Source organism: Sus scrofa, chromosome 17 (genome assembly GCF_000003025.6).
Source record: "Sus scrofa isolate TJ Tabasco breed Duroc chromosome 17, Sscrofa11.1, whole genome shotgun sequence".
NCBI lineage: Eukaryota > Metazoa > Chordata > Mammalia > Artiodactyla > Suidae > Sus > Sus scrofa.
Window position 1 is genome coordinate 48,724,039 of NC_010459.5, and position 25,428 is coordinate 48,749,466.

At 48.0% G+C, this 25,428-nt stretch overlaps 1 protein-coding gene across 3 annotated transcripts in view; it reads right to left on the reverse strand.

The window, feature by feature from the left end:
- Window positions 1-25,428, reverse strand: part of SLC13A3 (solute carrier family 13 member 3) — a 78,101-nt gene that overhangs the window by 9,859 nt on the left and 42,814 nt on the right. The window contains exons 4-10 of one of the 3 annotated variants that reach the window (XM_003483976.4): window positions 22,399-22,465; window positions 18,729-18,914; window positions 15,682-15,807; window positions 14,412-14,507; window positions 13,617-13,721; window positions 9,110-9,207; window positions 5,939-6,051 (exon numbers count right to left, since the gene is read on the reverse strand). In XM_003483976.4, coding sequence (XP_003484024.2) covers window positions 5,939-6,051; window positions 9,110-9,207; window positions 13,617-13,721; window positions 14,412-14,507; window positions 15,682-15,807; window positions 18,729-18,914; window positions 22,399-22,465 — 791 coding nt within the window. The remainder of the gene's footprint in view (window positions 1-5,938; window positions 6,052-9,109; window positions 9,208-13,616; window positions 13,722-14,411; window positions 14,508-15,681; window positions 15,808-18,728; window positions 18,915-22,398; window positions 22,466-25,428) is intronic. The other 2 variants (XM_021078285.1, XM_021078284.1) reach the window with 2 other exon arrangements.

Consider the following 25,428-nt stretch of genomic DNA (forward strand, 5'->3'; position numbering starts at 1 on the left):
GGGCCAGGCACCTGCTGCTTTACCTCTCTGACTCCTCCCAACCACCCAGCAAAGTAAACATTCCTCCTCATGTTACAGAGAAGGGATCTTAACATGACAAAGTTTTTGTGACTTGTCCAAGGTCCCCCAAAGTGATGACTAAGATGTATTTTGCACTCAGGACCATCTACATCAGTAAATTAACATGCTCCCACAAAGTTCCCTGTCACGGGGCACCCTCTGCTGGATACACCAGACTGTCACTGCACCTCTTAATGAAGAGTAGTGACCAGAACTGACCACAGCCCTCCAGGACACAGAAAAGACAAGGTAAGACTGTCCCCTCCCTGGTTCCAGACACCACTTGCCATTTCATGCTGCCCTTATCTCCACGCGCTGTCTCTGCTGACTCCTCTGGGAATTATTCTACTTCAATACTCTCCCCCACCTTTGCCCTCCCCAATTCAAATGTCTCCTTAATAACCTGGAAGGCCATGCACCTTCCTTACGACCCCGACACAGAAAAGCTGATGTGCTCGATGCTACCCCTGGTGGTGCCACGCAGCAATAGCACAATAAAGCTACAAGGGCGCCGCCTGCAGGTCGTTTTCTTAGCAAAGGTAACAGCCATATAGGCTTGGGAGCTGATCAAGGGCAGAGTCAGGTCAGACCTCTAGCATTTAGAATCAAGGGCAGGTCTACCAGAGCCCTTTTATCAACCCACTATCCTTTGGTACCAATACATTTCGGTTTATCAGAAAAAGCTCACACATTTCTTTTGTGTTTAACAGAAAACGTGCTGCTTATCCAGAACTTAAAAACGTTCATAGTAGATTCTAAAATAGAGTATACTGGTTTTACATAAATAAAGTAATACACCTGTTCCTACAATATGACTTAAAAGTTACCTTCCAGGAATGAATAATAAATGCTTAAAATGGTTTTCCCTAGAAGAGACCTTGTAACATTAAGATGCTTCTTTCATATCTACACTGTGTCTCTGATGGTCTAGAAATTATGGCCCAGCCTCTCCTCTGGCCCAGGGAGCCTTGCAGGGAAAAATGGGGCCACCGCTCTGGCAAAGAGACCGACCGCAGTGTGTGCCATTAAATGGAGAGGGGCTGGAGAGAGGGAATATTAATGACTTGGATGAATGAGGAGCCAAGCGCTTCCCTGTCGCTGGGCCTCTGGGTGCCAGGCTTCCAGCCAACATGCCAGCAGCCAATCAGGGCCTTGGCTCAGCTTCCACAGCCAGAGGGAGGTCTGGCGGCTTCATGGGAGAGGAGACTCCCCCATCCTCAGCTGCTCTCAAGGGGATTCTAACGAGCTTCACCTGCCCTTGTCGAGTCCCTTAGGAATCAGAAGCCCTGTTTCCTTGAAACCACACAGCCACATGGTGTTCCCAGGGACTCCAGGACCAGCAACAGGCAAGGTCAGAGGCGGCAGGCCCAGGGGGTGAGGAGAAAGGGCTCTGGAATCACATTAAGTTTGTCCCCCTACCTTAATCCATTCTAGCTGTGTCATCCTGGCCAAGTGACTTAACCTCTCTGTGCCTCATTTCTTTATCTGTAAACTGAGATGTGATCGAGCCTGTACCAAAGGGTTATTGTTGGGAGAAAAGGAGCGAATCTGTAAAGCACTTAGAAAAGTGCGTGGGCACAGGTCAGTGCCCCAAACACACCAACTGTCATTGGCAGCATCAAGTCACAAGGCAGTGGAACCCTCAGAAGTCACTCCATGCTGTGGTTGTGTTCCTTATGGCCCCCAAAGCCGCCAAGAGCTGCCTGAGGCCTGGCTGCAGGATGCCCCTCTCCCTCCTCCTTTCCTCTTTCGCCCTGGTCCTCTCTTCTCCATCTCTTTGACATAGGGTGGGGGGCACATCTTTTTTAATTTTAATTTTTATTTATTTATTAATTTTGTCTTTTTGTCTCTTCTAGGGCCGCACCCGCAGCGGCATATGGAGGTTCCCAGGCTAGGGGTCAAATCAGAGCTCTAGCCCCTGGCCTACACCACAGCCACAGCAATGCAGTATTCGAGCCTTGACTTCGACCTACACCACAGCTCACGGCAACGCCAGATCCTTAACCCACTGAGCGAGGCCAGGGATCGAACCCGCAACCTCATGGTTCCTAGTCGGATTCGTTAACCACTGAGCCACGACGGGAACTCCATATCTTAAAGGAGGATGTTCTGGTTTGGAATTTTGGAATCTGGCTCTTACTTCATTAGAACAAAACGATGATGATGATGATGGTGATGACGACAATGAAGATAACGCTCCAGCAGGAAATGAGGGATTTGGGAGAATTCACTGGTTTCTATTTGCCTATGGAGTTTATTCCACCCTGGTTTAATATCAAGCTTGTGTCACCTGAATATATTTGTAGGTAAGTTTATTGTGGATAGAGATTAAATGAGACCTACATGAAGGTGCTAGAATAAGACCCATTTGTTATCCATGAGTCCAGTGTGGCTGAGGAACATTAAGGGGCTAGTGGGACTGGAGGGGAACCAAGGAGTGGACAGAGGTAAGAGCTGACCTCAGCGAGGTGGGCAGCGGCTGTTCTGGACCTTGTGTGTCCGCCAAGGCCAGCCTCAGACTAGGGTCTAAATCTATGGGGAGTCACGGGCTGTTCTGCAGAGGGAGAAAACTGCGGTGAGGACCTCGAGCGGGTTTCAGCAAGTCACTCAAGCTCAGGGTGGGCACTGCGATGGCTTCCAGCCCTTCAGAGCCAGCGGGTGGGGGTCCACATATCTCGGCTCACCCTGGGCCCTGTCTGAGGACCTCTAAGCCGTAGGAGGCCTGGCTGTGACCTGGCAAGGGCACTGGGGAGAGGCTAGGAAGTAGGACGTGCCATGAGCACTCTGGTCCCTCCTGCGGCAAGCCGCCGGGGGAGGGGATGGTACCGGCAGGGGCTGGGGGAGGGGGCAGCTGTCACACAAAGTCTTTGTTGAATAGAAACCCCAGTGGCTGCCCAAGGCTGGGCCAGGAGCCAGGCTGGCCTCCTGGCATGCTCAGCGGTCCTGCAGCCCAGCCCCCTCCCCAAGATGGGCTTTGCCCATCACTCCCTGAGCTCAGAGAAGCTGAGGGGAGTGGGTCAAGCTCAGGGTCAGGCAAGGTTCATATCATCTTGATAAACAGCACCATTTCCACTGAGCTGCTCAGGGCAAGCACCTCCGTGTCACCCTCGATTCTCATTGTCCCTTTTCCATGACATCTAATAATAATAAACAGTTACATCTGGCCATGTTCTACGTTTCCACATGTATCAACTCACTTAATAACTGTAACAACTCTATGGGATGGGTGCCATTATTATCCCCATTTTGCAGATTAGGAAACAGAGGCACACAGCTCAGAGGTGGAAGATAGACTCCAACCCAGATGATCTGGTTCCACTGCCCATGCTTTCTACCATTGCAGTGCATGGCCTCCTCAGGATCCATTAACATGTCACTTCCTCCCAGAAGCCTTCCCTGATATGCCTCCAGTAGGAGGCAGTAATGAGAAGAGTCAGACAGGCACCAGTTCACAAATCCCTGTGAGCTGTGTTCCCCAGCATCAGTCACTTAACCTCTCTGGTCCTTAGGATTCCTATAATGGAGACAAAAAACCCCCAGTACTTTTGCTCATCCATCCTTGTGTTTCTTTTGAAGTCTATACTTTTGTAGGTGTTACTTATTGAAAAAGATTAATAAAATGAAAAGGCATCACGCAGAAAGAGTAGCTGTGTAGGGAAGCTGATTGTACCCCCAGTTCCCTTTCAGGGTGGCCTTGGGGTTGGGTCCAGAGCATGATGGGCTCTGAAGGCCTCGTGCCCTGGTGCAGGGAGTGCAGGCAGCAGATGCCTTCACGGTCAGTCCCTGAGGGGCTGTCTCCGACCCGAGAGCTGTCCTGCTCAAGGTCACACCACTCCTGGGCCAGCTCACATCCATAGGCCGATGGAGGGATGTGGGGATATAAAGGCTTGGCCATCTCAGGTCATCCAGGGTGTCTCTGAAGGGCCATCTCAGCTCTGCGCTCCCTGTGGGGTTGGTGGGGGCTTCGTGGGGTCTGCCTCACGGCTCTGCATCTTCCTGCCGGTCCCCCTTCCCTCCTCTCCCTTCCACAGGGCACAAGCAATGCCTGCTGGCTAATCTCCATGTCAGAGTCTGCCTTCTGGAAGCAGAACCCGCAGTAACCATGGAGAGAGGGTTTAGAGAGACTGCACAGGAGCTCTTGGTACTTCCTATTTGCTGTGTATTCCCTCTCTTTTTAATTACTCCCAACAACTTCACAGAGTAAGAACTTCGAGTCTGTTCAGAAACAAGAAAACTGGTGCCCAGAGAGGTTAAGGAACTTGCCCAAAGGGTCCCAGCAAGGAGTGGAGAGCTGGGATTTGAATCCGGGTATTCGGAGCCCAAAGTCTGGGCTTCTGACCAGTACTGACCTTCACAGGTGTCTTACACTGTAACACTATTTGAAACTGATCATTAGAGTTGAATTAAAAAAAATTTTTTTTGCCTTTTAGGGCCATATCCGCGGCATATGGAGGTTACCAGGCTAGGTTAGGGGTCGAATCGGAGCTGTAGCTGCCAGCCAAAGCCAGAGTCACAGCAACGCCAGATCCGAGCCGCCTCTGCAGCCTACACCACAGCTCACAGCAACGCTGGATCCTTAACCCACTGAGTGAGGCCAGGGATCGAACCTGCAACCTCATGATTCCTGGTCAGATTCGTTTCTGCTGCACCATGACGGGAACTCCTAGAGTTGAATTTTTAAAAGTAAGCAATCTGAAAAGTAATTTCAGGTTTCCTTTACCTTACACTTCCTATTGCCCCTCAGCTGGCTGGGTTTTGAGCACGTGAGCTTACATGGAGAAATTCAGGGGTGGGATGGGGCCCAGCCTCACGAGCTGTGGGTTCAGCTCCCGGCTCTGCCGTCTTTGGCTGGCAACTTATTTAGCCTCGGGTTGCCTCCATTTGCCCCCCTTTCCTCATCTTTGAAAGGAGGACAGCAACAGCATCTGCTTGAGCGGCATCTTTGAGGATTAGCGGAATCAATATTGCAAAGTGCTTCCTGCAGTGTCTGGCGCTTGGGAACCTCTCGAAAGCGAGCCATTCATGGACTGGACTCTGAAACCAGATGGACTGGAGTTTGAACCCCAGCTCCTGGGCAGAGGGCAACTACCTGACCTTAAGGGAGCTGCTTCATTTTTCTAGGCCTCAGTTTTCCCACCTGTAAAATGGGGATAAAAATACTCCCTCGCCTGGAGGGTCAGAGTGAGGATTCAGTGAGATGATACATTATGACGTCTGTGGACAGCATGATCCTGAGAATGTATGTGTGCCTCTGGAAACTCTGCTCTGTCAGTGCCTTGCACGCCTCTCTCTCGTCCCGGCTCTGCCTCTGAGTTCACGGAGCCCTCTAGAGTAACAGGAATAGTAACACCCAGGAGCTAATATTCACAATAATATACAGGGGTCAAGTGCACAGGCTCTAGAGCCAAACGCCTTGGATTTTAATACTGAGTACATAGCTGTGTGACCTCAGGCAAGGTACTTGACTTCTCAGTGCCAGTGACTCAGTTTCCCAACCTATAGAGTAGGGATAACGACGGCATCCATCTCATAGACTTCTCAGGACGTTTAGATGCGTTAACACGTGTGAAGCCTGTTGAACAGGCTGGCACAGGGTGAGCCCGCTTGGGTGTTGGCCCTCCGTGCTCACAGAACCCTCTAGTCATGGCCGTAGCAGCAGCAGCAGTGGCAGGAGGAGGCTCACTGCGAGCCCCTGCAGGGCCCACAGCATAATTTTTCCCTCTCTTCCCGGGCAGCGCCAGGCACAGTACCTCAGCGCTGTGAGGTAGGACCTCTGATCTTCCCATCGGGCAGGTGGGGAAATGCGGGGTACCCGCGGGGCCTGTGCTGCCGGCTCCGCCTGCTCCCGAGCCTGCGGGGGGACCGGGGCCGCTCTCACCTCGCAGCCTTTGGCCATGGCGAAGCCCCCTCCCAGGAGGAGGATGATGTTCCAGGGCACCATGTCCTGAGCCTTCTTCCACGTCAGCAAGGGCTCTGTCTCTGTGTTGGGAGCTGGGCAGAGAGAAGGCACTCAGCCTGGGAGGGGACGCCTGTCCCCATGGGGCAGGGAGGGGACCTGACAGGCGCACTGAGGACACTCAGCCCGAGGAGGGGCCACCAGCCCCTGCGGCCCCATCTTGGAGGGGACACTCAGGGGTTTCCAGGAAGACACACGCTGGCTCCAGCATCTGATTTGGAAGTTTGAGGGAAAAACCCCACAAGCATCATGATGGGGCCTCTGCTCTGCTCAGACTTGAGAATCTTCTGGAACTGGGCACTCCGCACCTCTACACACAGAAAACCCTTTAAATCTCCTAACAGCCCTTCTGGGTAAGGGCTACTTTAACCCTCATTCACCAGAGAAGAGGCCTTCTGTGTAACTGAGTGTGTACAGACAGGAAAAAAAGAGGAAGGAGATTCAGGAGAAATAGAAACCAAGGGGATATCTTGGCCGGGATTTGCATTTCCTCAAAAGCAGCATGTCTGCTGTGGTTAGAACAGCGGGTCGGCGAATGTCTTCTGTAAAGGGTTGGCTAATTTAGGCTTCGTGGGTCTCTGTCACAGCGAAGCCGCCACAGGAGCATGAGAGCAGCCATAGAAAAAACAGACATGCGTGGGTATGGCAGTGTTTCCATGAAATTCTATTTACAAATAGAATTTGTAGGTGGCTGCCCAATTTGGCCCGTGGGGCTGCAGTTTGTCATCCCTGCACTGAGAGCACAGTCCTGGGGATGGAGCCTCTGGGCCCTTCGCTCACTGGGTGCCCTTGAAACGTGACCTTGCCTCTCTGAGCCCCCATCTCCTCAGCCAACACAATAGACGCACCCGGGGGAGGGGGGCAGCGAGGCAGTGGGGAGGGTGTAGGTGGAGAGGGCCATTTCTGTAGTTCTCAGCTGCATCCCACTGTCCCTGTCTGGCACCTGGTAGTCACCCCATAAATATTTGTCAAATAATACCTTTGGCACACGTAGCCCAGTGCCTGGTGCAGAGTAAGCGCTCCTGAGCTGGAACCTTCCACTGCCAGCTGCCAGCACCCTCCCAGGAAGAGGATGGGTCTGGCCCATCACTGTGGTTCCCCCGCTCCCCGCCCCCCCGGGACAGTTCCTGATTATGCTCCCATTGATATTTTGTTTCCCCTTTTCAGCTTTTTTTCAAAATTTACAGCACGGTTATCTAAAACAAAAGTTTATAACTGGGAAATAAAGATAATCAAAGCTCCTTAATCAAGTTCCTCCACTAGACGGATGGACAAAGACCATGGGTGTGCCCGTGCGACTCTGATGTCACACGCCGCCAGGCGATTCTTGGGCCAAACTCAATGTAGGATTAAGCCCAGGACTGGCAGGGGCAGCTGGGGATGTCAGATGGCCCGGCCCTCTGCCTTCAGGTGCTAAGGTATTCCATTAAAGAGGCAGCCAAGGTCTGAGAAAGTGACTTGCCCCACCTCAAAGGTAGGGGTTGTACAGGGAGAGGAAGAAGGCCCTGAGGGGAGTTTACCACTGTGCAGGTGAGGAGTTCCCATCAGGGCTCAGCGGAAACGAATCTGACTAGTATCCATGAGGATGCAGGTTCGATCCCTGGCCTTGCTCAATGGGTTATGGATCCGGCGTTGCCATGAGCTGTGGTGTAGGTTGCAGACATGGCTTGGATCTGGCATGGCTGTGGCTGTGGCTGTGGCCAGCGGCTACAGCTCCAATTTAACCCCTAGCCTGGGACCCTCCATATGCCGTGGGTGTGGCCCTAAAAAAACAAAAAACAAACATAATGCAGGTGGAGTTAATTGGTGAGTGCTTATAAGACCGGTCACCACATGGTAATGTCCATTAACGTTAGCTAATTAACCTTATTGCCTTTATTATTTTCCCATCCAGCCATGCTCTTGCCACTATTTCTTACAAACATAGCTTCTAACTGTCTGAATTTCTCACTCCCAACTCTACTTTATGCTGGCTGCTGTCTAGAGCAGTGGCTGAAAGCACGGGCTTTGAGGTGGAACTAGAATTCCATCCTGGCTGTGTGACTTGAGCCAGCGACTCGACCTCTCTGAGCCTCAATGTCCTCATCTGCAAAAGGGAGCAATAGTCCCTTCTTGGAGACCACTTGGGAAGATGACTGGGGCTCATATGTGTAAAGAGCCTGGCACAGGGTTTGGCCTGGAGCAAGTCATCGGTCACTCATTTAACAAGTGTACACTGGGGACCTACCACGGGCCAAGTTCTCTTCTGGACACTGGGGATATGGAAGTGGCCAAAACAGAGAAATTCCTCCCATTGGAAAACTTACATTCCAGTCTGGTGTAAACCAAAAAGTGTACAATGTTGGGAAATTTTATGTGCTATGAAGGAAAAGAAAATACAGTAAAGAGACAGAGTGACAAAGACCTAGAAGGCTTCTCTGAGGAGGTGACATCAGGACAGTCTGACTAAAGTGATGGAGAGAGCCACGCAGACACCTGGAGGAAGAGCTTGTCGGGTGGCAGATCTTTTCCTACCTCGTCACCTCATAGCCTCAGTCCCCACCACTTCGTATCTTTTTAAACCCAGATTGAGATTTTCATCCCTGGCCCCTGAGGCAATTGACTTGCAACTCCCTCTCTGCTCCCAGAGTTTTTCTATAACGGGTCAGAACGTAAATATCTTGGGCTTTGTGAGCCAAGAGGCAAAATCGAATGCTCTTGGGTAGGTTCTTATAGGACTAAAGAAAATACATGTCCACAAATTTCTTACTGAGGAAATCAAAAACTTCGTTTGTGGACACTGAAATTTGAATTTCAGGTCATGTTCATGAGCCATGAAACAGTTTTTCTTTGATTCTTTTCAATCATTTTAAAAATGTGAAAGCCGTTCTTCTTAGCTCACAGTGGTACAAAAACAGCCAGCCAGCAGGATTGGGCCCACGGACTATAATTGCTACCCCCTGCCCTGGACTGTCACCTCTGGCAGCCCCGAGTACCCAGACATGGTGAGTGCCCCGACAGGGAAGGGGAAGGAGCGGGACCACGTGGTCAGGGCCACAAGCCCCCTGATGACCTTGCTCCAGGCCCCCCACACCCTCACCTTGCCCACCTTACCTTTAAAGTCCAACCACCACTTGAGAGATGGCCTTTGGCACGGGAAGAAGAACAAGATGGTGACAATGGACACTCCGGTGACAGCATCAGAAATAAACCTACAATGACAAGGCCCGAAAGCATGTGACCCCAGGCATCTCAGCAGGCCAAGGTTTGGCAGATTTGCAAATGAGGATTTGTGGAGGGGAATTAGGCCCCCGTGAAGGGGACATTGTTGGCACCACCGGATTCTGTCCTGCACTGCACTCAGCGGGGACGCAGCCGCCCATGGATGCAAAAGCTCTTTATCCACAGCTCCCTGGGCTGTTTAGACTCTGCTTGAGCCAAACAAATGTTTATCCTCCCATTCCAGGGCCTTAGGAAGAGAGACTTGATCAAAGAGGGAAGAATCTGAGAGCCACGGAAGGCCGGGGTTGGTGGAGCCCCCACACATCACTGTACCAGGGCTCCTGTAACAGTCCCGTATGTATTTGTTCAGCTCCTGCTTGCATTCCTCCTGGGATGGGCAGCTTAGTACTTGGAGATGCAGCCCATTCACACTGGCAGAGCCCAGACAGAGCCCACCTCATAGCCCCTCAAAAGCCCCACTGTCACCTTCCAAGGACCCACACGTGTCCTGTGGAGACATGAAGCCCACAGAAGTCTGGAACAGCCCTCCAGGGCAGGCGTCTTCCACTTCAGATGAGGAATCTGAGGCTCAAAGAGCAACGGCAACTTGCTCAGGGCCAGACAGACCCTGGTCTGTGGAGGAGAGGGCCTTGAACTCAGATAGTCTAGCTCCAAGTTCAATGAAGCGTAGAGCCAACGGCCAACACAAGCGCCTTCCGCCCACAGGTTTGGGAAGAAGAGTGTTCAAATGGCCAAGAAAGTGGAAAAGACGGTCAGGGTCCCTGTAACAAAGCAATGCCACCGAAACACGGACAGAGTGCTTACTTGTCGGCTGACAGACAGCAAAACTTGAAAAGGGGCATAACGTCTAATCAGGATGTTGAGAAACAAATACCGGTGTTGGGAAAATACGCTTTCTGAAGGGCAGCTGCCAATATGTTTCAAAACTTTACGTGTGAATACCTCTTGATCCAGTTGTACATCTAAGAATTTCTCCTCAGGAAATAATTGAGCTCTTGTACACAGACTATGTACAGGGATGTTCATTACTGAGGAGAGTAAAAAATGGACAAATTCAGTAGGGACGTGTTTAAATAAACTGTATGTCATAATATACAATTATATAATTATTATATATATAAATTGTAGGTTATAATATACAATTATAATATATACCTATATATATATAATGAAATATCCCTCATCTGTTTAAAAAAATATAAAAAAATAATATCAATTGTTATGTCTGGCATGGAAATACAACCAAGATACCTTGTAAATTTTTTTTAAAAAGCAAGTTTTTATTTGCAGTATTGGACACAATCCAAAAAGGAATTGGTTAAATACAGACGCTTCCATTCTATAGAATACGATGCAGTGTTTAAAAAGAATGAAGTAGGTCAGGAATGGCAAACTGTCCATCATATTATTGTATTTTCCTTTTTGGTTATTCGTATACATACCTGTATGTGTGTGTATATAATATGGGTTATGGGTGTGCACCTGAAATGTTACACACCAGACTGTAGATCATGAAAATCTCTGGGGAATGCACCAGAGGGCAGATGAAGGGCAACTAACTTTTACTTTTTCAATTCAGCATTGTTTGAGTTTTTTATAGTGAGTATGCATAACCTTTGTAACTAAATGACAAAGAAAAAAGCAAATCACACACACTAGGTTTACTGTAATCATATTCTGTTGAAAAAATTCTTGTGTTTAGAGAGGTTGCTTTTTAGTTAGGGTGCATATATTATAAAACTTAAAATGCACCCATTTTAAGGATATAGTTCATGAGTTCTGAGTAATGTGTATGGTTCTGTAAGTAGAAGAGTTCCCAGACAGGCATTTTTTTAAGTCAGAAAAGATGGAGATCAGATCTGGAGACTGAGGTTCTAGGTGATTTTCACTTTCTTTGCATTGTTGGAATGTTTACAACACCAGTTTTCATTTGGAAAAAAAAAACAAAAAACAGTACCTACATTTTGGAAAAATAAAAGAATGGTGATAGGAGCCACTTCTTTTGGCTCCATGAGGTTATGTTATCTAGTCCTCATGAGATTGGAGTAATCGCCTATTTTATCAGGGGTGGGGGCAGTGGTCTGGGGCTCAGGGAGTGAAGGGTGTAGAACTGCTCTATCCAATATGGTAGCCACGAGCCACAAGCACCTAGTGGACGTGAAATGTGGCAAGTGTCACATACACCAGATTTGAAAATGCAGTGGAAAAAAGGGATGAGAAAATCTCCCAACAATAATTTATTATATTGATCACATGTTGAAATAATATAGTGTTAAATAAAACATTAAAATTACTTTCATCTGGAATTTTTTTGGACTTTCTAAAATGTGTACTAAAAAATTTTTAAATGACCTATGGGGTTCCCATTAATCTCTATTAGATGCTGCTGATCAAAATCATAGGATCTCACCAAATCGTGTTCTGACTCACACCAGAACTGGACACAGCTGCCCATTCATTTTTTCTTGAACACTCCTCTCTCTTGGCCTGTGCTTGTCTGTTGCTCCAAGGTTTCCATCTACCTCACTGACTGCTTCTTCAGTCCCCTAATGAGACCATTCATGATCCAGCTCCTAAACGCTGGGGTTCCACAGAGGCTTCTCTCCTCTCCTCTCCTCTCTCCCTCGCAGAGCCCATCAATTCCTATGGATTTAAATTTGAAATTTACATGGTAACCCCCAGATTTATATCGGCAGCCTAACACCTCCTCTAAGCTCCAGGCTTGCAAATCCAACCACCCTTTACAGGATTTGAAAGGCATATTAGACTTGACACGTCTAAACTAAGTCCCAGACGGAATTATTGATAAGCCACCCCCGACCCCCTAAAGAAATGCTCTTCTTCAATTAACTGTCTTGCTCCCAAACCCAACCCAGTAGAGAGTCCTATCATTTCTAGCTTTGATATATATCATGACTGCTCCGTCTCCACTGCTACTATTTTTTTTTTTTTTCCATGCCTGTGGCATGTGCAAGTTCCCAGGCCAGGGACTGGACCTGAACCACAGCAGTGACAATACCAAGTCCTTAACCACTAGGCCACCAGGGAACTCCCAGCTACTACTTTCATCCAAGCCATGCAAGCCTTCTCCCTCGAGGAGGGGTCAGTAAACCTCTCCTATAAAGGGCACATTCTAATAAATATTTTTGGCTTTGCAGGCCATACAGTCTCTGTCACAATTCAATTTTGACATCGTAGCTTGAAAATAGCCATAGATAATATGTAAATGAATTGGTGTGGCTGTGTTCCAATAAAACTTTATTTGTAGATACCGAAATTTGAACTTCATATAATGTTCATATGCCACAAAATATTATTTGTCTTTTGATTTTTCTCTAGCCACTGAAAAACATTTTAAAAAATATGAAAAACAAGCAGTAGACCAGATTTGGCTATGCGCCTTGGTTTGCTGACCCCTGTCCTTGTCATTTAGGTGGTGATACAGCTCCTAACTCTTCTTCCCAACAATATTTTGCCCCACTATCCATCCCCGAATAAATGCAGCTAACATTTGACGGAGTTCTTTCTATGTGACATCGTAATCATCTGACATGCATTAACCCACTGATCCTCAGGACAATTCAATGAGAAGTAGATTCTTACAATACCATTTGATAGATGAGGAAGCTGAGGCACAGAGAAGTTTAAAGTTAAGTAGCTTGAAACCTTCCAATAACTTGCCACTGCTCTCTTTAAAAAAAAAAAAAAAAAAAAAAAAAGACCAAAATGCCTAGCATGTCCAACAAGACCTGCTCTTCAAGCCAAGTGTCAGCCAGTTCTCCCCCCTTCTTGCCAGGCCTTGGCTACATTGGTTTCCTTGAGTTTTTCAAATGTACTAAGTTGGTTCCCACTTCAGGCTTTTAGGAGATGTTCCTAGTGTGTCTCTAGTTTTCACTCTTCCTAAACTTTGGTTCTTCCCAGAACTATCCAAAGTCATTGCTGCTGCCCCCTATTTTTAAAATAAGAAACCTTGTTGCTCTTTCTTTCACAGCACTCCTCAATAATCTGTTTGTTTCTACGTGCCCTTAGCATCTAGCGTAATGTTTACTGAGCACAAGATAGGTGCTCAATAAATGTTGACTGACAAAGAACGATTGAATGAATGAATGATGTGCTCAGGGTTACACAGTTTGTAAGTAGAGGAGCTGGCGTTCGAATCCAGGCTTGTCTGATTCCAAAGGCAAAGCCTTTAACGTAAGAACCCAAATGTTTTATCATCCAAACCTAACATCTTTTGAGATCAGAAGAAGTAACTATTAATAATGACACAGGACAAGAGGTGGACACCCAGCCCAGTTCTCCCCAGCTGCACTGCCTTCTCAGCTCCAGGCGGCCCATCCCAGAGTCCATTCCATCCCACAGGCCCCCAAAGTCTCACCCGGGGGTGAAGAGGCTGGCCCAGCCAGGGATGAACTTCGGGTCCCGAGAGAAGAGGAGGATGGCAAACATGCAGAAAAGGATGAACACGGCCTGTTCAGCAAACCTGTGGCACAGAGATGCAAACACCCTGGTGACCGTGGCCTTTGGGAGGACTGAAGCATGGGAAGGCCTCAGGCAGGGGCCCCCTGGGTGTGACTGGGCCTGGCCCTGCCTCTGAGAGCTTCTGAAAGAAGTAATTCACTTCCCAGGCGGTCCCAAGAGAGATAGGCCAAGAGAGAGGACCAGTCCTACACACAGAGGAGACCGACAATCATACATACACACAGGGGTGGACAGAGGCAGAGAGAATTCTCCAGTATTGGAACAAATATCTACCCCATGTCCTTATTTCACAGATGGAGGAGCAGGGCCCAGAGAGGGTTAGTTCCTTGCCCAAGGCCACTCAAGAAGTTAGTGGCAGAGTCAGACCTTGGGTGTAGGCCTGCTGACTCTTAGTTCTTTTCACATGGGTCCTGGAAGCCCAAGGCAGCCTCCTTGGAGGGAGCCAACCAGGAGGGAAAGCATGCTCTAGGCGGGACTGTGGCAGGCCCCATCCCAAGGGCAGCCTGAGGGGTTTTCTGGTCCTCGGGGTATCCACCCACGCCAGGCCAAGATGCAGGCTCCCAGGCCATTGGTCTGGAAATTCCCTTGGGATTCAGTCCCCAGGGGGATCAGAGGTTAAGCCAAGAGGTAGGTCTCCTGGAAGTCTAGAACCCAGCTCGCTCCCAACCTAGAGAACCCCTGTGCCACATACCTGATGGGCCCCAGGTTCTGGAATTCCTCTTGAATCAGGGCTCGAGCCCTATTTTCTGCATCAGTTCTGAGCTCAGATTTCTTTTTTCTCCAGCTTCTGAAACAGAAAGTGGGGAGGAGTTCCCATCATGGCTCAGTGGTTAACAAACCCGACTAGCATTCATGAGGATGCAGGTTTGATCCCTGGCCTTGCTCAGTGGGCATTGCCGTGAGCTATGGTGTTGGTCACAGATGAGGCTTGGATCCTGTGTTGCTGTGGCTGTGGTGTACACCAGTGGCTGCAGCTCTGATTGGACCCCTGGCCTAGGTACCTCCATATGCTACGGATATAGCCCTAAAAAGACAAAAAGAAAAAAAAAAAAAAGAAAGAAAGAAAGAAAAAAAGAAAGTGGGGAGGTTAGGAGTGGCCACTGCAGCTATAACTAACCTCTCACCAACCCCACCACCAGCTGGCCAGGCCTTGTAATCTCTCTGTTCTGGAGGCCATACCAGTCTGCTAAGCAGCCTCCCTGCCTCTGTGTTCTGTTTCTAAAATCTGCCCTCCCCACTTGTAAAAGAGCCTGGATGCTCTTTTAAAAGTGTGAATCTGATCGCATGACTCCCAGGCTTAAAATCCTTTGGTGGGGTGGGGGTGGGATGGGGGTGGGGTGGGGGGGTCAAACAGACTCATGAATAAACAGACAAACAAAGAAAACGAAAGAGAAAGTCCAGAAATAGATTCAGTCCAGAACTAGACTCAGTCTGTGATTACCCAAGAAACCAATACAAATGGATATACCCTTTTAGGGGGATGTACAGGGTGATGGGTAACGGGAGGCACAGGTGGGAAGAATTCTCCCTGCCTACCGTTAGTTTCTCCTCAGCCTGCTGAAACTGTCTTCCTAGTACAAGCAGGTCAATTCTATGAGTTGATAAAGGAATATTTTTCTCACTCTCTGGGTCAGTGTGACTTGTCCTCATGGTGCCCCAAATTATCTCCTGTACTGTGGCCCCTTAAAACGGGAAACACTGTGCTTCTCCTCTGGGATAAGGGTATCCCTTACTTAAGGAACAATATGATTAGTAATTATTGATGGAGGGTGACATTCACGGAGGGCCTGGGCTTGGCAGGCAAGTTCCTACACCACCTGTGACCCCCACGTCCCTGGGAGGCGAGGGTGACTACGGGTGCCACATCCAACATGAAGTCCTGATGACTTAGGAAGTGGGCAGGCAGCTGGGACCCCAGCACAGTTCACCCTGCTCAAAGTTCAAGTTCAACACCAGAGTACCTCAGGGTTATCCCGCCATACAGGAAGGAGATCCAGAGCCAGCCCACCAACAGGAACAGCAGCATGAGAGGGAAGGCGAAGATGAACCAGGAGCCGAAATTCACTACGTCGCACTGTGGGAAGAAACTGGAGAAAAGAGGGAGGTCAGGTCCCGAGGGCGCCGCGCGAGGCACAGGCATGTACACGCAGAGGAAAAGTCAGGGAAGGCCGCTAAATATTAGCAGTGGGATTGAGAGTACTCAACGGTTTTATTTATTTATTTATTTTTTGCTTTTTTAGGGCCACACTTGCGGCATATGGAAGTTCCAAGGCTAGGGGTCGAATCAGAGCTATAGCTGCTGGCCTACACCGCAGCCACAGCAATGCCAGATCTGAGCCACATCTGTGACCTACACCACAGCTCATGGCAACGCCAGATCCTTAATCCACTGAGCAAGGCCAGGAACCGAACCTGTGTCCTCATGGATGCTAGTCGAGTTCTTAGCCTGCTAAGCCACAATGGGAACTCCCTTTCTCTGTATTTTCTGAGTGTTCTCTAATGTGCCTATATCATGTATAATCAGAATAAACTAATGAAACGTATTTGGGGAGCCAAGGCCAAGGAGCACACTCGGGGCAGCCATTTCCCTGTCTCCCCAGGTTCCCCGCTGGAGAGTCAGAACCCCCATTACTTGGCATTCCTTTCAAATCCCCTCCTTCCAGCACTTTCCCCCTAGTTTTTTTTTTCAAGTTGAAACAAAGACCTGCTCACATCAGAGCAGGCAGGCAGCCTGAGAGCAGCTGCCCCTCCCCCATTCTCTCCCTTCCCCAACTCAGGACCAGTCCCCAAGCCCCCAGAGCCCACATCTTTCCTCTCCAGCCCTGAGGACGTGCTCCAGCCAGAACTGGTACCGAACACCCTGCTTTATCCTCCCAGTCAACTGCCCCTTTGCTGCCACTTCCTGCTCACTGAGGACACTAAGAGGTCCACTCAGATTGTCCCCATCTCTGAAGCTGGACCATCTTGGCTTCTGGTTTTTCAGTCACATAGCCAGGTCTTGCTCAAAGGCTGGAGCTGAAAAAACACCAAGGGTTTGCAGTGGGCTTAAATCAATTGGGAAAATGCCTGGCCCCCATTCCATACTTCTTGAATCAGAATCTCTGCAACTGAGACCCAGGCATATTTTTTTTCACCTTCCTTGGGCATTCTAAAATGCACCCATGGCTGAGAATCACTGTTTATTTTATTTTATTTTATTTTAAATTATAATCTTAAAATTCAAGGATTTGGGACCCTGAGCATATGGTGGAGAGTTAAGGTTTTAAAATGTGCCCATGGAATTCCCGTTGTGGCTCAGTGGTTAACGAATCCGACTAGGAACCGTGAGGTTGCGGGTTCGATCCCTGGCCTTGCTCAGTGGGTTACGGACCCGGCGTTGCCGTGAGCTGTGGTGTAGGTCACAGATGCGGCTTGGATCCCGCATTGCTGTGGCTCTGGTGTAGGCCGGCGGCTACAGCTCCGGTTAGACCCCTAGCCTGGGAACCTCCATATGCCGCGGGAGCGGCCCAAGAAATGGCAAAAAGACAAAAAATAAAATAAAATAAAATAAAATCTGCTCATGAGGTAAGACATGGGTGTGCTTAAATTTTCTCATGAAAATAACTGTGACTACCCGCAAGTATAGTACTGATTTAAGTACACTAAGCCCACTCTCAGGAAGACCACCCCAGCCAGCTTTCCCTCTATCAGTCAGGAAAGTCCTGGATTCTCTGGTTGAATACCAGATAAAGAAATTGGCCAGGAGTTCCCATTGTGGCCCAGCGGAAACGAATCTGACTAGCATCCATGAGGACACAGGTTCGATCCCTGGCCTCATTCAGTGGGTTAAAGATCCCGCATTGCCATGAGCTGCGGTGTAAGTTAACAGATGTGGCTTGGATCTGGCATTGCTGTGGCTGTGGCGTAGGCTGGCAGCTACAGCTCTTATTTGACCCCTAGCCTGGGAACCTCCATATGCTGTGGGCACCGCCCTTAAAAAAAAAAGAAAAAAAAAAAAAGATTAAAAAAAAAAAAGTTGGCCAGCACGGGGGCCATGCTGAATATCAAGTACTTTTGTTGCTGTCTGTTTGTCAAATGCTTCCATTTGGATTGACATTGATTAAATGAATATATGATACATCTCCACTGCAATGAAGTCTTAGAAACTCTACCTCTCAGAATCCTAGAATATGAAAATCTCTGAATCTTGAAATACAAGAATTTCATTAATCTTCAAACTTAGAGGTTTGGAATAATGGAGTTGATGTCATGCATGAGAATCTCTTTGATTCTCACACCCGGACAGACAACTACCCAATGACTGTTTGAACAGTTTCAATGACGGGGAGATTTTATCTGTTGGCAGAGTCCACTCCACTGCTGGCCCGGGTGCCTGGCTGCAAAGCTTCTCATGGGACATCACAGCCTCAGACCAACGCCTCCCACTGGGGTTAGTTTTAGGAACAGCTGTCACATCATGTCAGCCCTCTGCTCTCAGCCCTCCACTGACTCCCCAGCTCACATGAAGGAAGAGCCGGCCCTTAAAGCGGTTGCCTGCATCTGGCTTCTTCTTATGTTGTCCCCTTCTTTGTGCTGTCCCCGGGATGGTTCCCACATTCGCACAGGCTATTTCTTCTTTCTGGGATGCTCGTCCCTTCTGTGTCCACAAAGTTCACCCCTCACTTCTAGGTCTCTGCCGAAATGTCACCATACCAGAGGATGGCACAGCCCTGACCAACCTACATGAAACAGCACCCACTCGTGTCACCTCTACCCCCGATCCTGCTTTATTTCCTAACTTATCACACCAACATATTATATATTCTTTAACTTTTCCCCATATCGCTCATCTCTTCCACCAGAATGGAAGTTCCTCAGAGCAGGGACTTCGCTGGGATTTGCGCATCGTTGGGTCCCCAGAGTCCTGCCGATAGGAGACACTCAATCCACAGCCCTGAGTTTTGAATGAGGAAGGAGAGGAGTAGGAGGAGCAGAAACCCCAGCCGGGGAGTAAAACCCCTGCTTTTACCTCTTGAGCTGGCCAAGCAGGATGAGGTTGGGGGCTGTGCCCGTGAGGGTGGCAGTGCCCCCGATGCTGGCCGAGTAGGGAATGGAGATGAGGAACCCCTTCCAGATGTTCCTGCGATATTCCTCCTCCTTCCTGGAGTTGGCCTGAAGATCCATTGGAGCCTCCGCCTCCTCAGGACAGTCTTTGCTTTAAACAAACCCAAAGAGAAGCCATTCAGAACACATCGGAATTCTAGACCTTGTGCGGAAGTGCACTGCTCAGGTCAGAAGAGCTAAGTGACCTTTCTAGAAGGAAAGTGGCATAGGCACCAAACATCTCCAAAAATGAGCAACCCTTCGGCTCAGGTGATCTACACTAAGAATTTGTCATAAAGAAATAATTTGTATTAAATATAATTTAAATTGTAAACAACCTGGAGTTCCCTGGTGGCTCAGCCGATTAAAGATCTGGCATCGTCACAGCTGTGACACAGGTTCCATCCCTGGCCAGGGAATTTTGCATGCTGCGGGCATGGCCAAAAAAAGTGAATGTTATATATCCTGCACATATTAACATGGTAATAAAAAGATTCATAAGAAATAAATTGAAAACAACCTAAATATCCATCAAAAAGGGATTGACCAAATAAAGATGATCTTTCTGGATGGAACACCAACGCAACTACTAAAAATGATGATTTAGATGGGTGTTTATTAAGATGAAAGCTGTCCACTATATAATGTGAAAAGGTAGGTGACAGAACTACTTTGTTTATTTTAAAAATATTCACATAATTCATGAATATATGAGTATTAAGAAAAGTCTAGAATGGTATACACAAAGTTGTTTTGGTGTCTTTCTTGGGGATGGAATTAGGTTTTTTTTTTTTTTCTTTCTTTCTTTTTTTTTAAGGGCTGCAGGTGCAGTATATGCAAGTTCCCAGACTAGGGCTTGAATTGGAGCTGCAGCTGCCGGGCTACACCACAACCACATCAATGCCAGATCTGAACTATGTCGGTGACCTATACCACAGCTCACAGCAACCCTGTATCCTTAACTCAATGAGTGAGGCCAGGGATTGAACCTGCATCCTCAAGGATACTAGTAGGTTTGTTTCCACTGAGCCACAATGGGAACTCCTCTTTCACTTTTGATTTGTATTTTCTGGGTTATTTTTGTGGTACAGTTGAGGAATTTGGGGAAAAAATAAAATTAAGAATTGTTGATTTTTATAATTAAAAGATAACCATGTTGACACAAATTTCTTGAAGCGAAAGATGCCCACTATACTCCATTAAGTGAGATGGTAAGTTATAAAATGATATATGTAGCATGATCAATTTTTTATTAACGATATGCACTTGTGGATATAGAGAGATATCAAGAAACGTTCTAGAATGGTATTCACCCAGCTGTTTTCATCTATCTTTGGGAGCAAGACATTGAGTACATTTTTCTTTTTGTTTAAGAGGTTTTTTAGGAGTTCCCGTCGTGGCGTAGTGGTTAACGAATCCGACTAGGAACCATGAGGATGCAGGTTTGATCCCTGCCCCTGCTCAGTGGGTTAACGATCCTGCGTTGCCGTGAGCTGTGGTGTAGGTTGCAGACGCGGTTCGGATCCCGCGTTGCTGTGGCTCTGGTGTAGTAGGCCAGCGGCTACAGCTCCGATTCGACCCCTAGCCTGGGAATCTCCATATGCCACGGGAATGGCCCAAAGAAATAGCAAAAAAAAAAAAAAAAAGCCAAAAAAAAAGAGGTTTTTTAAAACCTATAGTTATATGTAATTTGCAATTATAATGTATTTATAAGTGAATGAAATCAAGAATTGTCTTGTGTAATAAATCACATTTTCTTTAAAGAATGAAAGATACTTCAATTATCTTCTGGCCTTCAATTATCTTCTCATGAGAGGGCCCTTCTCCAGAGGGCGGTGGGGATGGATCTAGGGTCTTAAAGGAAGACAAGGACTGGAAGCAGCTGAGACAGATGCCAGGGCCTGACTTTTCAGGGTGGGAGGCCTGGTCAGGAACCTGTGGGCCCCCACAGACCCGGGCCCCAACCAGAATGAGCCTCAGAGGAGAATGGGAGCAGAAAAAGCCCTAAGGCACATCTTTGCAATGCTTTCCTTCTTTGGACGGGAAACTGAGGCCCAGAGTGGGGAGCCAATGGGTATGGGGTTCCAGAGAGTGGGCATCAGTCTTTGGCAGCAGACTCAGCACAAGCTCTGTATGGGTAGATGCTTACAATGAATTCTCAGGCTGCAGAGTAGTGAGTGGCTGGGCCAATCGCAGAACCCATATCTCAAAAGCTGGATTCAAAGCCCCCAGATATGGTGCCAGGAAGGCACATGGGCTGTGGTATAAAACAAACTTACATAAAATCATATCCCTTCTCTGCTAGAACCCTCCATCAGCTCCCAGCTCACTCAAAGTCAAAGCTACATCAGTGGCCTCTGAGGTCCTCTTTGTCCCTCTACCATTGTCCTCTGGCCACACAAGCAATCTTTCTGACCCACCTCCTACTTCTACTGACCCAGCTCCAGCCACAATGGCTTCCTGGCTGGCTCTGAGGTCTCAGGACCTTTGTACCTGCTGGTCTCCCTGCTGAGAACACTCTTTCCCCAGATCCCACATGACATTTCACCTTCTACAGATGTTTACTCAAGGATGATCTTTTTGTGAGACCTTCCCGGACTGCCCATTTTAGAATTGCCCATTCTCCACCCCGGCCCCCTCCCTAGTCCTCTTTCCTGCTGTGCTCTCCTGCACAGCACTCACTAACCTTCTGACACACTGTGGATTTGACTTGTGTATTTGTTTCTTATCACTGGGATGTTAGCTCCACAGGGCAGGGTTTTTGTCTATTTGTTGCTGTATCCCTGACAGTACCTGGCTCACTGTAAGCTCTCTATAAATATTTGTTGAATGAATGGAACAGAGCCAACTGATGCCCAGCAGTGCCTTGAGCAAGTTCCTTATTTCATCACCATCAAATTAAAATAAAAATATCATTAATAATAAGCGTTACCATCCTGCATGGAAGGCCCAGCAACCTGCTTTATCTACATGATCTCATTTAGTCTCAAAACAGTCCTGTAAGGTACGCTCTGATACCGTGTCCAGTTGGTACATGAAACTAACCGAGGCTCAGAGAGGTTTAGTGACTTGTCCAAATCACAGAGCCAGTATGAGGCAAAGCCAGGTTTCAAAGTCAGGTCTGTGTGGCCCAAACCCCTGCATCTTAACCATGCTGCCAGGTACAAAAGGCACCAAAGACCGAATGTGCCGTCAGTGCCAAGATACTTCCTAAGTCACACAGCATGAAGGGTGGTTATTGTCTTGGGATATTTTTGTCTTTAGAACCACCTGACCTGTACACCCCCTCCTCACTGATTGTCATCTGGTCTTGCCTCCTGCTCTGCTGGCCCCTCTTTCCAGACCCTCCGCCTCAGCAGACCTCTGGGGATTTACTGCGCTCCCCTGCCCTTTCCACTTTCACTGTTTCCTAGGAGGCTGTGGAGGTCCACGCCTAAGCCATGGATAAGTGGGGGAAACCTGGGCATTAGGCCCCTTAGAGGACAAGAGAGGGTGGGGTGGGGCAGGGGAAGGGGATTGCTTGCAGCATTGAATTCGGGTTCATCATCTCCTTGGATCAAGCACTGGCTCCTCTATGACTTTCACCAGGAACTCACTCTTCTGTGCCGGCAATAAATTGCATCTCCGTGGGCACAGTGTGCAGGCCGTTTTTTCGCACAGCAGCTAGGAGGAAAGAGTGGGATGTCTTTAGTGTGATGTAGTAAATGGGACAGGAGTGTCCCATTCTTGCGCAGTCAATCAAGAATGCTTCTTCAAGTCCCGGCCTATACTAGTCATTGCATTAAAAAAAAAAAAAAGGCACTCAAAATTCCATCCTCCTCTTCCACCCATCCCTATTTGGAGATGGCTTCAGGCCCGTGGGCAGAAAGAAGTTACCTGCAAGCTGCTTGACAACCCATAACTCAAGCGTGGGCTAACCTGTCATTGTCAAAGGGATGTTTGGGAAAGACTATCTGTGAGTGGTAATGGATCAACAATGGGACAGGTGATCCCAATGAATGATTCATTCATTCAAAAAGCATTTATTGAGCACCTACTATGTACTACTGACTATGAGCTTGGAGTACAAAGTGAATAATATAAGACAATGTCCTTGCTCCCACTGAAAGTTACATTTTTGAAAGGGAGCCAGACAATTACCAAATAAAAGAAAATTCAGACTGTGACGAAGGTGATAGAGGAAATAAAACTGGGCCATGTGATGGCAAGTGATGGCAGAGTGTGATCAGGTCAACAGAGAAGATATATGAGCTGACGGCATTTAAGCCGAGACCTCAAGGGTAGAAAGGAGCCAATCACATGCAGAGCTGTGGGAAGAGGGCAATAGGAACTGCAAGTGTAAAGGCCCTGAGGTGAGAGTGTCTCTGGTGTGCTGGGGAGCAGAAGGGAGATAAGTGGGCAGGAGAGGGGCATGAGGAAGAGGGAGACACAGAGGTGAGGTGGGGGAAGTGGTACGGGTGGGGTTGGGGAAGTGAGCCGGGGCACACAGAGATCTTAGGGCTCACAGTAAGGACTTTAGCTTCTCCTCGGAGTCAGATGGGAGTGGAGCCAGGGGATGTTTGAGCCGAGGAGAGTCAGGACAGGACCCGACTTTGTTTTACAAGTATCCCTTGCTTGTAGGTCAGTCTTCCCGCAGGAGACTTAGATACGTCTTGGAGACAATTAAAGGGATTAAAAGTTCCTGCAGCTGAAGCCATCACCCCGGGCAAAAGAATCCATCCCAGGGCACTGGGAGTTTGACTGGCAGCTGATCACAGGGGTTCTGGGTTCAAATCCTAGCTCCTCAGATCAGTACGGTTCTCAGCTGGGGCTGATTCTGCCTCCAAGGGACACTGGATCATGTCTGGAGGACAAGCATTTTTGGTTGTCCCAACTGGGATGGGGGTGGTAGGGGTGTATTGGTATCTAGTGGTCAGAGGTCAAGGGTGCTGCTAAACATCTTACAGTATATAAGTCAGCTCCCACAAGAATTAGCCCACCCAAAATGTCAATGATGTCGTGTTGAGAAGCTCTGGCTTAAATAAATCCCTTGATCTCCTTGAACCTCTTTAATTCATAAAATGGAAGTAATAATTCCCTTAAGGTTATCAAGGGGATTAGAGCTGATTCATTTGCTATAGACGGAATGTTTTCATCTCCTCCAGATTCGTACCCTGGTACCCTGAAACCTAATTCCCAATGTGATGGTATTAAGCGGTGGAGTTTGGGGGAGGTGGTTAGGTCATGGGGGGAGCCCTCATGAATGGGACTAGCACCCTTATAAAAGAGACCCCGCAGAGCTGCTCTGCCCCTTCCACCACGTGAGGACGTGAGGACGCAGTGAGAAGATGGCTGTCTATGAGCCACGAAACAGGCCCTCAACAGACGCTGAATCTGCAGGCGCCTTGACCTTGGACTTTGCAGCCTCCAGAAATGGGAGAAATAAATACCCAGTCTTGAAGTTCCTGTCATGGCTCAGTGGTTAACGAACCCGACTAGCATCCTTGAGGACTTGGGTTTGATCCCTGGCCTCGCTCAGTGGGTTAAGGATCCGGGTGTTGCCACGAGCTGTGGTGTAGGTCGCAGATGCGGCTCGAATCCTGCGTTGGACCCCTAGCCTGGGAACCTCCATATGCCGTGGTTGCGGCCCTAGAAAGACAAAAGAAAAAACAAAAACAAAAAAGCCCCAAACCCAGTCTTCAGTCAGTACTTGAACAACTAAAAGTAGCCTGAACAACTAAAACATAATTTAGGAGTTCCCATCTTGGCTCAGCAGTTAATGAACCCAATTAGCATCCATGAGGATGCCAGTTGGATCCTTGGCCTCCCTCAGTTGGTTAAGGATGCAGCTTCGCCATGAGCTGTGGTGTAGGTGGCAGATGTGGCTTGGATCCTGTGTTGCTGTGGCTGTGGTGTAGGCCAGTGGATACAGCTCTAATTTGACCCCTAGCCTGGGAACCTCCATATGCCGCAGGTATAGCTGTAAAAAGGCAAAAGACAAAAACAAAACAAAACAAAAAAAACCATCATTTAAAGCAGAGATAGCAAACTTCTATAAGAGGCCAGACAGTAAATATTTTAGGCTTTGGAAGCCATATAATTTGTGTTGTAAGCACTCAAATCTGCCATGGTAATGAAAGCAGCTATAGACAATATAGAAATGAGTAAGTATGGCTAAACCTTTATGTATGTATGTATGTACTAAGATCAGCAATCACCAATTGTCTGAAAAGTTTTCTTTCTTTTTTGGGGGGGGCGGGGAGGGGCACAGGCCCATGGCATGTGGAAGTTCTCAGGCCAGGGATCAAATTCACACCATAGCAGTGACAATACTGAGTCCTTAACTTGCTGAGCCACCAGGGAACTCTTAAACCTTTATTTTTGGGACACTGAAATTTGAATTTCGTATAATCTTTACATATTATAAAATATTTTTCTTTTGATGTATCCAACCATTTGAAAACATTAGGACTGTGCTTAGCTCACAGGCTGTATAAAACAGCAATGGCAACAACAACAGGTGGCAGTCTAGATTTGGTGGGCCCAAGTTTGCAAGACCCTGATTTAAAAAAATTTAATAGGAATCTGAGCAGTAAGTTTGGATTTAGTAAAAGTGGGTTACTATTAAGAAAGAATAAAAAAGTGGC